The sequence below is a fragment of the Mizuhopecten yessoensis genome, unplaced genomic scaffold (assembly GCF_002113885.1).
Source record: "Mizuhopecten yessoensis strain PY_sf001 unplaced genomic scaffold, ASM211388v2 scaffold11179, whole genome shotgun sequence".
Lineage (NCBI taxonomy): Eukaryota > Metazoa > Mollusca > Bivalvia > Pectinida > Pectinidae > Mizuhopecten > Mizuhopecten yessoensis.
Genome location: NW_018408919.1, coordinates 1,093,248 through 1,106,591, shown reverse-complemented (window position 1 = coordinate 1,106,591; position 13,344 = coordinate 1,093,248). Strand labels below are relative to the sequence as shown.

Genomic DNA, 13,344 nt, shown 5'->3' with positions numbered 1-13,344 from the left:
CCCCCCCCCCCCCCCCCGAAAACTAGTTCTCATGGGATGCTAGTCTGTATCCATGGTAACCACTCCCTTAAAAATCATGGTCCCCCTAGAAGAGCTCTAACCTCTACCCCTTGTAACCACTGCTCATCCCTTAATCCAATAGAAACCAGATCTGATTTCCCCTTTAATTTGCCAATACAATATATATTGTATGTAATATGACCATTGTAAATGGTTTGTTTAATGTTTAGTTTTGTAATTGATACAGAAAGCCTAACTTTGAAACTCTATCATTGCAGTCTGACAAAAACTTCAGTGATATATACTTTAAATATCAGCATCAAAATCATCAACATTTGGTGGCAAGTTTATCCCCTATAGCTCCAGTATTCCTCCCCTGCCCCCATCTCCCTTCCGATTCAAAGTCCCTTTTTGCAACATAGATGCTCTTTCTTGGTTCTATCTTTGACACAATTCATTTCTAAGTATGTCGAGTGATAACATAAAGTTCTGGAAAAAAACATGGCACCCCGCCAACAGTTTGAGCACTCTGTGATCCATGGATATGGTCGGCACCTTACTTTGGGTTACTTGGAAGCTTTACTGCATCCCCCGTAAACTTTTTCGGCTGGAACCATCAATGATAAAAGGCTGTTACACCAAATAACAGTGGGGGCATTCATTGTGGGAATATGTTCCCATCACTTGAAACTCAATTTTTTTTCTCAGAGATTCATAAAAATTGATAAGGAAATGTAGCAAATTTCATAAAATACCCATTTCTTTATCAGTTAGGCTGTTTCATCATATTACCAAACCTGTTATGAAATTGGTCTTGTCACATTCTGTCAGCACTGTGTAGCTCGTCCCAGATATTTATGGTAAACTGCCGAGGGTCGTAACTACTTCTAATTGGTTGCGGATCTATACATATTTCAACTTTGACCCCTAAACACTGTTAAACATTCATGTCAACAGATCCCATCTGTATATTGAGCATTTGCAGAAAAAGAAATGAATCTTGAGAACTGGTGATATCAGAGGCGGAAAATACACACCCTTTATATCTCTGGCTACAGCGCCTGACCTGACCTTGACTCTAACGAGACCAGAGGTAAAACTTGTGCATTTTGCTTCCCAAACACAATATACTGCCTAATTGTGAGAACGTTATTTAACTGGATTTTTAGTTGAAAAATATCCCGGAAGGTTGATAAAGGTAGTTAATGTGTCAAAAATGTTTTATTCATTCAATTTCTTTAAAGAAAAATATTCCAATTACAAATACGATGTACTTAATTTCAGATTTAAATTAATTTGATGCATTTGGAGCAAATGTTTAATAATTTGGAATAAAAAAAAAGAGACCATTATGAGATTAAATGTGACTCATATAAAACCTCCATATAACGCCATCTCACTTACTGCCACATTTTTCAATATTTCGTTTTCTTCAAATTTTTTGTTACCACTTCCTTAATATTTCACAAAACCTCATCTTTTAAATGACCCTGGCTGTTGCAAGGATATAAACCAAAAAAAATAAAGAAATAACAAGATCCCTTTATAATGCCAAAAAGTTGTTTGTCATTTTGACAGATTTTACTGTGCCTTATCTCTATAAGGATCCCCGTACCACTGCCAAAAACTGTAATGAAGTGTTGGAAACTATTTTTTATGGTATGACTATAGTTTTAATAAATCGTTTCTGAAAAGAAAACCATACCTTGCGGGACTTTCATGACAAATAATCGAGTTAGAAAAAAAAGTAACAACAGTGTTTTGAGTGTAAAAAAGGTCAGCAGGGCAGCATGCACAGTAGACCAGATTTAAAACCCTGGACGTCAGATTGATCGCTCTAACAGAATGAGCTATCTGGTCGACAGAACTGTCCTGTCCCCACTGTGCTATAGTTATATCTAAAACTGTACTGTATAGGAAAACAACAGTGCAGTGGGGACAGGAATCTTTAACTGAGTAAAAAGTTCTGACACGAGCATCAGTTAACGAAGATTTTTCGAAAAACGAATCATATTTCCACATTGTTTACGTCAATTCATTCAAGGTCAAATGCACTAGAGGCAAAAGCTGTCATACGTTAAATCCAGCTACCAGTAGACCTGTAGGCAGTGCGTCCCCATATGTTGAAAGCATCTGTGGTTGATTACGTAACTTTTTGTACCATTGACAGGAATTGTCAACGGTTACATCATAAAAGTATGAATTACAGGGCTTTGTCTGTACCCTTTGTCTGACTATGAACAATGTTACTAAAAATACATGATTGATATTGTTGCAATGTAGTTTTCTGTTTACCTAGCATGGACTTACCAGATCACATTCATCAAAAGTCAACAATACACTGACTTATATAAAACCCAGACCTAACAAAACCCCGACCTAACAAAACCTTGACTTAACAAAACCTCATCTCAACATAACCTCATCGTAACAAAACCCTGATCTACATGTATCTGAAATATGCCCAAAAGAACAATATTTCTCTTATCATAATCAGCAATTCTGTATTCAATTGGGTACAAAAAAAACACCTGTACTCTGAAATATGAGCAAATCTGAATTTCAATGATAATATGCTCTGAAGGGCAACATGCACAGAAATAAACCCTAAAAAACAGCATGCAAAAATATATTCCCAAAACAACAGCATCCTCTAGATATATACCAAAATGAACACTACAGCATCAAAACAATATTTCATACACAAATATTATTGTAGAAGACATACCAGTGATAAGAGCATGGCACTTTTTCTTTGGAAAATCTTGGAATTATCAGCAAAATAACAAAACAATATTTCATGCATGAACCTTATTGAAGACCTACCAGTGAAAGGAGTTTGGCACTGTTTCCTTGGAAAATCTTGGATTCATTACAGAACCACACTCCCCAGCCTAGGATCAGTTGCCACTCTTTATTTTTGTCGAAAATATCGTGTGCAATATCTGGTAGGCGCAGCACCAGATCACCGAACATGGCCACGTTCTCCAGGACCTTAGACATACCTGTTAAGTAAACACAAATTGGAAACAAATTTAGTCGTTTAGATTGTGTGACTTTGGGCATGGTCATTAGCTGTCGACCCTCCCTCAATTTGACCAAAATTTACAAATGTCCCTCAAAAAACTCTCATTGTATGCAAAGTTGTCACAAATCTAAATCATATTGTCAAATGATCTCCAAGTTGCTATACAGAAGATTTTTAATAAACAAAACTGGTGTGTACTGACAGTATTCAACCTTTTTGGAGTTTGAATTCCAGATCATAGCTCATCTTTAAGCCGAAAAAATTGTAAACACAAAGCTGGAATAAATTCATCTATAAGCAAGATTCTGCCATGGTGCCCACACTTCTTTGGATTTCATTTATGAGCTACATTTTTTGCAGGAACGCATTATATATACTACAAGTATCCATAGCGGCAGTCATCTGAATTGCATCAAATTTTCAACTTAGAAGGGACATCGTGTCTCCAACCCCTTAGAGCATTTTGAGTTTGTTTAATGCAAAACACAATGGGTGAAATGAATTAAGTTAATATGTTTCAGACACATTTCATATACTTTCTTCCTCAGTGGAGATGTAGTATGACATAGATCTCCCTCATAGGAGATCTGAGAGGTTGACAGCTATGGGCATGGTTGTCTATTTCATTAGTATTATGGCACTTTTAAAAACAAATCACATTTGTGGCATCTATGGAATGTCCAGCACCTCTTTGATACTGTGAAAAATAAATCATTATGCTTAATATCTTTTAAATAGTTAAATAATGCTAAAAAACAGCAGGCACCCATCAGTAATATATATAACTGATATCACAGACAAACACATTACTGTTCCTACTCTGCGCTCTTGGACATGGTTAATTATTATGGTACCACACAGAGTTACCTCCCATGATGTTATGGGTGGGAGGTTGTTGTGCTACTGTACACGATTTTGACATCACATTCACATTCTCTGTACTTTCTTGAAAATTGTGGGAAAATAAATCCTAATGGAAACAGTTGTCATGGCAACTGAAAATACAACAATTTCTTAGGCAAGGAAAAAAAAGAGTAAACTACATTATAATAGCTGAATTGTTTGTTATAAGCGAATGATTATAATGAGGAAATTTATAACAGGAAAACATCCGGACACACCACCCGCATATAATAAACTTCATCCGCTAAATCCTGTCACACAGGTGTTTGTAATGTATGTGTCTGGTAAGGCAGAAACATAATGATGACTACACCCGTCATGGTCTATAATACAGTGATTACTGTTCTAGCATAAACAGGCCATTAAGTTAAAAATATTGTCAAACATCTTGTGATGCTTTTAAACAATTATAGTTGCTAAAATTGGAGTGTTTGGAAATATTTGAGATCAAATATCGCCAATTCTACACTTAATCAAATTGCTTTCTAGGAATAATAAATGCACAGTGTATATGTGCATCAAAATGAAGCATGGATACCAGCACCTAACCAAAGGAAATAACTATGTGCCAGAAACAAATGCAAGGAAGATTGCTCAAAGTTGAGGGGGAAAAAAAGGAAAAACAATATCTTTGCAACTCAAACCTATCAATGGTACCATTTACCTCAATATAACAAAATTTTCTCACAATTATTTTTTACCAGGATCATTTTTCATGTAAATCACATTATTTTACCTGGTAAAAAATACTTCAGGAAGTGATAATTGTGTACATATTGAATCTATTTGTTAAGGACTTGGTATAATAATAATTTTCTGTGATGATATTAAATACAGCATAATCTCTTGTTTAAAATCTTCAAATCTAAAACAAGCCAAAAGTTTTAGACCTAAATTCTGAACTTCATTTTAACTATTTGATGGTACATAATGTACATGTAGCTTATTTCTCAGCCTATACACAGCTATCATTTAACTCATTCACCCCTGAAGACACATTTGAACTCTTCCAATTCAAAGGATTGAATAGTTCATTATGAAATTTTAGGGGTGAATGAGTTAATGTTTTTTATACACTGAACCTGAATCATTTTTTTAACAAAACTCTTCTAACTATAATTAGTTCTATTTGTGCTCTTTTCCCCTTTGAATGAAAGGGTTACTTCAATATAATGGGCCAAAACTGTGATATTTATATAATGTAATAAAACATACTCTCATTTCTTTTTTAAAGTACCTAAGAAAACCTGCATATTCTGACATACTTGTCTTACATCACCAATATATACTGTCTCCTAAGAAAACCTGCATATTCTGACATACTTGTCTTACATCACCAATATATACTGTCTCCACAGGGTGTCAGATTAAACAGCTTTCATTATATACATAACATACATGGACAATTTCAATATTTCGTGAATTTGTTTTGAAAGGTAAAAAGGATCAAAAATCAGCAGAGAGCGAAACATTGATGTTTTGCACAGCAACTCGTCTCTACGATGGGTTCGCAAAATTCCCCATTTGATATGCCTATACCAACGAGCCATCAACATCATATGAAGTTTGTCTGGGAGTATAAAATACCTGCGGACATAAAAATGTCTGAACACTTCAGCCACTTACAAACATAAAGTACAGATCTGTCCCTCTGTCCCTGATCGGTGTCGACATATTGACATACCGTCACCCTCCACACATAATTTTAACGAATTTTATCTTTCCCAATCTAATTTTCTCACAAATTCAAGAAAGGCTTCAAGCATGCAGTTTAAGACACGCTGGGGAAGACAAGAGTACAGTACCCTACATGGAGACTGGCAGAAACAGGGGTCTTATGGGAGAGTTAGGAGGAAACCGGCAATTACTTTCATTCGACAATATCCTCAGTTGTTCGAGAACTTGGCATGGACTCCTGCGATAATCAGATATGATGTTATGGTTGTACTGTAGTAATTCTACTCCGGCTTGTTACGATCCATATGGTAACTGGAGAATTTTTTTATGTCAAGTTGAATAGTTTACTCAAGAACTTTGATATAAATATATCTACCGGTATATATATTGCATTTTTTGTAACAATTTTAGAGCATCTGCTGAAACGAACAGTCCGCTCATAAACTACATTTCTGAAAAATAGTGATGTCTGCTCAATGTCTGTCTGAATTTTGGTTATGTTTGGATTTTTCATGTAAAAAAAAAAAAGACATTGTATACCCTATATGTCTTTCAAGAAATTCTAGAGATTCAAAATATTTTCAAGAGGCATTCTAGGCATGAGCAAAATCAACTAATTTATTATATTACAATGAAACCTGTCTAATCTGACCTCTGAGTATTCTGAAATTCTGTTCGTTCCGACAAAATGCCATAATCCCATTTCAAATGATAACTATAATAATAATAATAAGTAAGACCTGTATATTCAGGTCTTATCCACACTTACCGACATTTGAAAAATAAATCATGGGATGTTCCTTGTGCAAAAATAAATGTGTGTATATATCCTCAAAGCCAAAGGGGAAAAAACACTTTAGATAGAACCTTTTGAGCTGTTCATTCCGTTGAAATCATTAGATCTTAAAACATAGGAAAAAATTACAAAATTCATCGGTCAGCAATATCAAATTTAAAGGTCCAAAATAGGGAAAGTTGGATAGTATCCACTCTGACTTGCATGTTGTGCACTATACAGGTTGTCAGATAAGACAGGTTTTATTATTCTCAACATATTGCCCCACCGGAATCTCACAGATCTTAGCAATGATCAGCATAGTTATTACAGGAATCAACCCTATAGGCGCTACCAGAGCCAACAAATCTGAATCACATTTTAAAAGCAGCTCTTTCTAAAAGCTGTATCAATATTGGTTAAAACCTTCAAAAATTAAATAATGAAAAAGTTTAATCTTTAACAGATTTTCTTCAAGTGTTGAAATTAATAACTAGACCTATTTGGGTAGATAGATTACATGACGAAAAGATATTTATAAGGGTAAGCTCATTAAGTATAACTTATAAGCAGTTATACTCTGTAAAAAAAAAGGTTTAAACGTCATGTCAGCTTATAGTGTCGTTAAAAAACCCTGAATTCACTAAAATGGTATATATGTTAAAATATCTGAATATTTCCTGTCTGCAAGTGTTTAAATTATCAAATAGGTAGGACTAAGTTGGTTTTTTTCAATATTTTTTGAAAATACAGAAGAGAAAAAATCTGATCTATCTTATCCTTTTTTTCTTTTAAGTTGACTAGGCTTTGTAAAATGTGAACTCTGGTGACTAATGTATTTTACAGAGTTTATATAAATCATATGTATCTATCTATAGATGAAGACAAGATCTGATGATATTTCAGCCCTGATTTTTCAAAGCATGGTTAACTTAAGATCAAATTAACAAAAAAACAATCAATCAAAGTTTTTTGGTCAAAGATGTGGTCACAAATTATTCAGAAGTTTGAAATATCTGCCAAATTCAAAATAAATATCACAAAGGAAAATTATACTAAAATTTGAAAATATTACAAAATCACAACCTTCAAAATAAATGTTGCTACAGTGTATCAAAATGTTGTTATCAAACTAACCAGACAAACTAACCAGTCTTTTTGAGAACAGGGTCCCTTGATTGAGATGGGAATGACAGGACCCAGCTGGACCCAGCATCTCTATAAAAGGTTCCCTGCTACTATCAAACATCTCCCAGATAAAACCTACAGGTCCTGTTAACATCTGTTGCCATGGAAACGTAATTAACGTAAAAGTCATGCAGCAATTAACACAGATATAAACAAGATTTAATTATTCTGTTCCCGATTCTTTATCCATTTTTTATATCTTGTGCATGTGAGATAAAATTCTTTATATTTCTAACAACTTCCTTACATCTTGACAGGGTGAAAAGGAGTTTAATCTTTTGCATTGAAATGATTAGAGCCATAAAAAATCAAATCAACATGTTGAGATGAGCAAGAATGTGAATGGGGTTGAATAATGCTAATATATAGGTAAGCTTATAGACTTTGACATAAATATTTCCTTAGAATAATTGTTGATTTATGTATTTGTAGATAAAAATGACTCACAAGCAATATTAAGCAAAGTAATGAACGCAACAAATACATTTCTTGTTCTATTTTTACAATTTATTGTTTTTCTAATTAGGAAATAAAACGGCAAAAAAAGATGTCTTAATAAGTTTGGTAATAAATGTCAGGGGTCAACCCATTTACGCAGTACATAGCTGTAAATAGTTATAAACGGAACTGTAAACAACCTCCAAAACAAAATAATGTGAAATAAACAACATAAGATGATAAAGAAAGATATAAAAAATCAGCTTTTATAAATTACCTCTTTTGACATGACATTTGACTTCATTAGTTCTAGATATATCAATAAAATGCTCCCTCCTTGCTCTGGGATTTAAATGAACTGATCTCTCTGCAATTCTAAATCTTTTAAATCTGATAGGGGATGTAGAGTGGGGGACTGTGATAATGAGGAGGGGGAGCAATAGCCAATCCCCCTGGTAAGTAGCTATAGCTAGGATAGTAAGGTATTAGACAACCTCCCAGCCTCTGGAGCCCTGACACAGGGGGATGTTGACCCACAAAGATTGCCCTTTAATCCTCAGATCTCCAGATTGGCCTGTTTACAGTAAGATATCACCACATAATCAGTAGGTTCAGGAGTTATGTCCCCTCCCCAGGGGTTTGGCTAAAAGGGCTGTATCTAACTTGTTTGATGTGTTTCCCAGGATAAAATTTGGTGTTGCACACTTCCAAAATTTCCCCTCCTCCCTAACCTCCCCCTTCTCTCTATCATCTCCCTACCATCCTCCCTGTATCTTTCCTACTCTTCTTCTTTATCCCCAAACTATTCATATTATTCTGTCTCTTCCCTATTCTTTCCCAGCCTTTCCAACACCTCTTCTTGATACCTCCTTACTCCTTTCCTAATCTTCTTAATTACCCCCCTTCCTTACCCCTCCTTTCTTTTCCTAATACCCCCTCCCTATCCTCCTGTCTACCCCTCATGACTCCCTTCCCAACCCTCCTGATTACCCCGTGATTACCCACTTTCCTAGCCCTTCTGACTATCCCCTCATCATTATCCCTTTCCATATTCCTTCTATCTTCATTCTCTTTAATCCCTTCTCAGCTCCTTCTGTCTACTTCCTCATTACCCCTTCTTTGCCCCTTCTGTTTAACCCCTTATTACCCCCTACCATCCTGGCTACCCGCTTATTACCCCTTCCCAACCCTCATGATTACCCCATGATTACCCACTTTCCTAGCCCTTCTGACTTTCCCCTCATCATTATCCCTTTCACCATTCCTTCTATCTACATTCTCTTTAATCCCTTCTCAGCTCCTTCTGTCTACTCCCTCATTACCCCTTCTCTGCCCCTTCTGTTTAACCCCTCATTACCCCTTCTCTGCCCCTTCTGTCTACTCCCTCATTGCCCCTTCTCTGCCCCTTCTGTTTAACCCTCATTACCCCTTCTCTGCCCCTTCTGTTTATCCCTCATTTCCCCTTCTCTGCCCCTTCTGTTTATCCCTCATTTCCCCTTCTCTGCCCCTTCTGTTTAACCCCTCATTCCCCCTTCTCTGCCTCTTCTGTCTACTCCCTCATTTCCCCTTCTCTGCCCCTTCTGTCTCCTCCCTCATTACCCCTTCTCTGCCCCTTCTGTCTATTCCATCATTACCCCTTCTCTGCCCCTTCGGTTTAACCCTCATTCCCCCTTCTCTGCCCCTTCTGTCTATTCCATCATTACCCCTTCTCTGCCCCTTCGGTTTAACCCTCATTCCCCCTTCTCTGCCCCTTCTGTTTAACCCTCATTACCCCTTCTCTGCCCCTTCTGTTTATCCCTCATTTCCCCTTCTCTGCCCCTTCTGTCTATTCCATCATTACCCCTTCTCTGCCCCTTCGGTTTAACCCTCATTCCCCCTTCTCTGCCCCTTCTGTCTCCTCCCTCATTCCCCCTTCTCTGCCCCTTCTGTCTACCCCCTCATTACCCCTTCCCTATCCCTCCTGTCTACCCCCTCATTACCCTATTTTCTGCACCACTCTACCCCTCATTACCCTTTCCCTACACCTCCCATCTTCTCATTTCCCTATCAATGTTGTACATCTCTAATAAGTCATTTCCCCCTGCTCTCCCCTTCCTCCTCCTCCTTAATCATCCTCAACATCCAACTTAGTGAGTCACAGATTGGCTCGATAAACCTCTTATTATAGCCAAAAAATAATATGGGCAGTAAGTATCTCTTCCCAAGGTTTTAGTACGAACCTGTATCTACTTTGTCAAAAATTAGCCTAGCTACATGAAATGTCAATGTTTGTTTTAACTTCAGGATCTGTTTTATCAGAAAAGAATACCTGTAGGTGATGAATTACCATGAAGTATGGATATACAGGGGGCGCCACCTGTTGTAAACTTAAGATAGAGGCGTCATAGAATGTCAATCATAGATAGGTGTACAGAAGGGGGTATCACCTGTCGTCATTCTGATAATGGTGTACAGGAAGTGCCACCTGTTGTCATTATGAGTGTGGTGCAAGCTAGGGGGCACAGCAATACATCAATTATATATAGGTACATATATATAATTTGATATTGTTTTTAAGATGCTCTTTTATTGGTTTGTGTCCATCAAGCATTTTTTTTTTTTAAATAAGAACATATTTTCATGATGTCGTACACAAAGTCAGTCAAACTTAAATGCATGCAGCTATGACTTTTGACATTGGAAATCTTATGCTATGGAATTATTCCTGATCACTAGTGAAGATCTAGACACTTTCTCATTTGGTGGGGGTTTATTTTGGGGGGGGGGGGGGGGGTGGTAATGTCCTTGTTCTCGCAACAGTCAGGGTCATGTGTGGACAGGTAGTCTCAATAATGTTATAGCATCTTTATTTGAGAGAGTAAATGAACCTGTAGAAAATTAAGCTTCAGCTCAACTAGAATGGTGGGTCATCATGCCATTAATAAAGAAACACTACTGTCAATTGTTGCAAATAAAAATGACACATTTCTAAACATTTTCTTCAGGTTGGTAAGTATGGATTATGAAAAGTTTCTTGTTACACAACCAGTTCAATAACTAGTATGGTATGTACACTGTCACCTTCATCAGACAAATGACCAGAGAAGTGTATGCACACAAAGGTGTAAGAGTGTTCAACAAATCGATGTTGATTCGGCTACGTTGCAAGTGTATGTACAATAGTTGTTATATCAATATGCTGTAAGCATATGTACAATAGTTGTTATATCAATATGCTGTAAGCGTATGTACAATAGTTGTTATATATGTATAGATTGAGTCAGTTTGGTACAGGTTTTCACTTTCAGTCTGTACATCAATAGACCATTTATTATCTAGTCCAATTGTTAAACAGATGCAGAAGAGGACATGCACCATTGACTGCATTGATCCATTTTCATAATCAAAATAGACAAAAACTATCCAGGGAGTGATGAGTATAGGGGGCGCCACAATAACTGTTTACATATAAACAATACTCACTGTCCCGTACTGTTGTGTTTGTAGGAAATGGATCTCCCGGCATGTATCCCCACTCAGTCAAATTCACCTTCCCCTCACCAAGAACCTGGTGTGAACAATAAAATCCGCTCTTTTTTTTTAAATACATAAATTTGTTCACAATGTTTTTTAAATATGACCCAAGATTAACTCTTTATATTATGACCCTTTGAAAATACAAAATTTATAAAGTCTATAGCAGTTTTTCTCTTTTTATTGTGCTTAAAAACATTTCGTTTTGATTTACTGTTAAGAATTCTTAAGAAAAACTATGTCACCAGTAGAACAAAATTAATTTTGAAATCACAATAAGTCATATAGAACAACCTAAAGCATATTCTTCCGAATTTATCTATCTTAAATTACGTATTTCTGTTCTCAGTTCAAACTTAATTATTTATAATCAAAAATTTTCAATGGAGTAATACTGTATAACATGAAATATTGGTTATTGGTGGGTATTTCTTTCGTGGCTTGAAGCAATTGAGATCGTTTCGTGGTACAAACTTCCGTGGATACCCCATATAAACAAGTAGTAGTCAAATATATGAATTAAATTTGTTGCATTTATTTTCCTGATTCTGTAGCCTCCACGAAAACGACGAATGTTCATATACAACAAACATTTTATGTTATATACAGTATAGCAAATTCAACTGAATATTTAACTTTGAAAGTTAACAAATTATAAACTCTTAACTGACACATATGACGACACATTATCATTACCTTAAACAACTGTTGAACCATGATTTTGACGAGCTGGTGACGCTGAGCGTAATCCCCGAATGTCTGTATCGACTTGACAGCATCCAGCTGCATGACCCGGTGTTTCTCAAACAGGCTTCTGTCTGTTACAAGGCTAAGGAAACTACAGTTATCTCCCTTGGTCAAACTAAACATTGCAGGATATCCCTTTGTATAATTCTAAAAAAGACATTTACTAAAAGCTGGACCTCGACATTGACAGTGTATCATACAATGAAATCAATTTGACAACCTCATAATCTCATAAAATTACAAAAACTAATTATCATATTATTAAACCGATTATTAAATAGTACATTATATTTTCAATTTAACAGGGTTTTTTTGTATTCCAGTTGAAACAGTTCAAGTGGTGTACAAATATTCCATTATAAACACATGCACATGGACCAGGACTGCGCCAAACTTATAAGCAGACCTAAAAACACACAGTTTCAAAGTTTTGTGACCAATAAATAACAATGTATCAAGAATAGTTTGACCTCCTTTCATGATTATACTAAATTTTATAACATTCCCTAAAACACACATGCGAATACCGCTTGTTTTAATGCAAACTAACAATATCTGCATTTTAGTTTCGGTCATATATAAATCTGGCAGCTAAAATGCATTACTTTTTCCTTTTTCAATTAACAAAAAATCTTTTCTCTTTGGATTGCTATCTTTTAATCCTCCTCCTGTCAACAGGGTTAATAATGAAATTATCGTTATCATCAAGAATAAGGTGTTTACACAATTCTTTACATGTAAATTCATTAATTTACATAATTAAAGACAATTATAGAGTTCAAAAATATATTGCAACTGGTAAGGGCGACTCTGCGAAGGAAAAAGTTAATTGATTTATAATATAGTGTACTCTTGTTGTTTTTTACTTGTAAATTACTATTATTAGTACATGTACCAGTGTTATTGTTGTTTATATATTAAGTACTGAAGTAGGCTTCTCCCAGCCCTTGACAAAGCTGAAAATATTACGTCTTGTCTACCTCCCAACCTTTTCTTCCACTTTGTTTCTATATATTTTTTTTCTATTTTTTTCTTTCCTTTTCTTTAAACGTCTTTAATTCTTCCTACTTTCTCT

At 35.7% G+C, this 13,344-nt stretch overlaps 1 protein-coding gene across 1 annotated transcript in view; it reads right to left on the bottom strand.

The window, feature by feature from the left end:
* The window catches only part of LOC110440364 (coiled-coil domain-containing protein 134-like), a 35,073-nt gene that overhangs the window by 13,874 nt on the left and 7,855 nt on the right, over positions 1 to 13,344 (bottom strand). The window contains exons 2-4 of the mRNA XM_021483396.1: positions 12,219 to 12,340; positions 11,472 to 11,556; positions 2,827 to 3,005 (exon numbers count right to left, since the gene is read on the bottom strand). Coding sequence (XP_021339071.1) covers positions 2,827 to 3,005; positions 11,472 to 11,556; positions 12,219 to 12,340 — 386 coding nt within the window. The remainder of the gene's footprint in view (positions 1 to 2,826; positions 3,006 to 11,471; positions 11,557 to 12,218; positions 12,341 to 13,344) is intronic.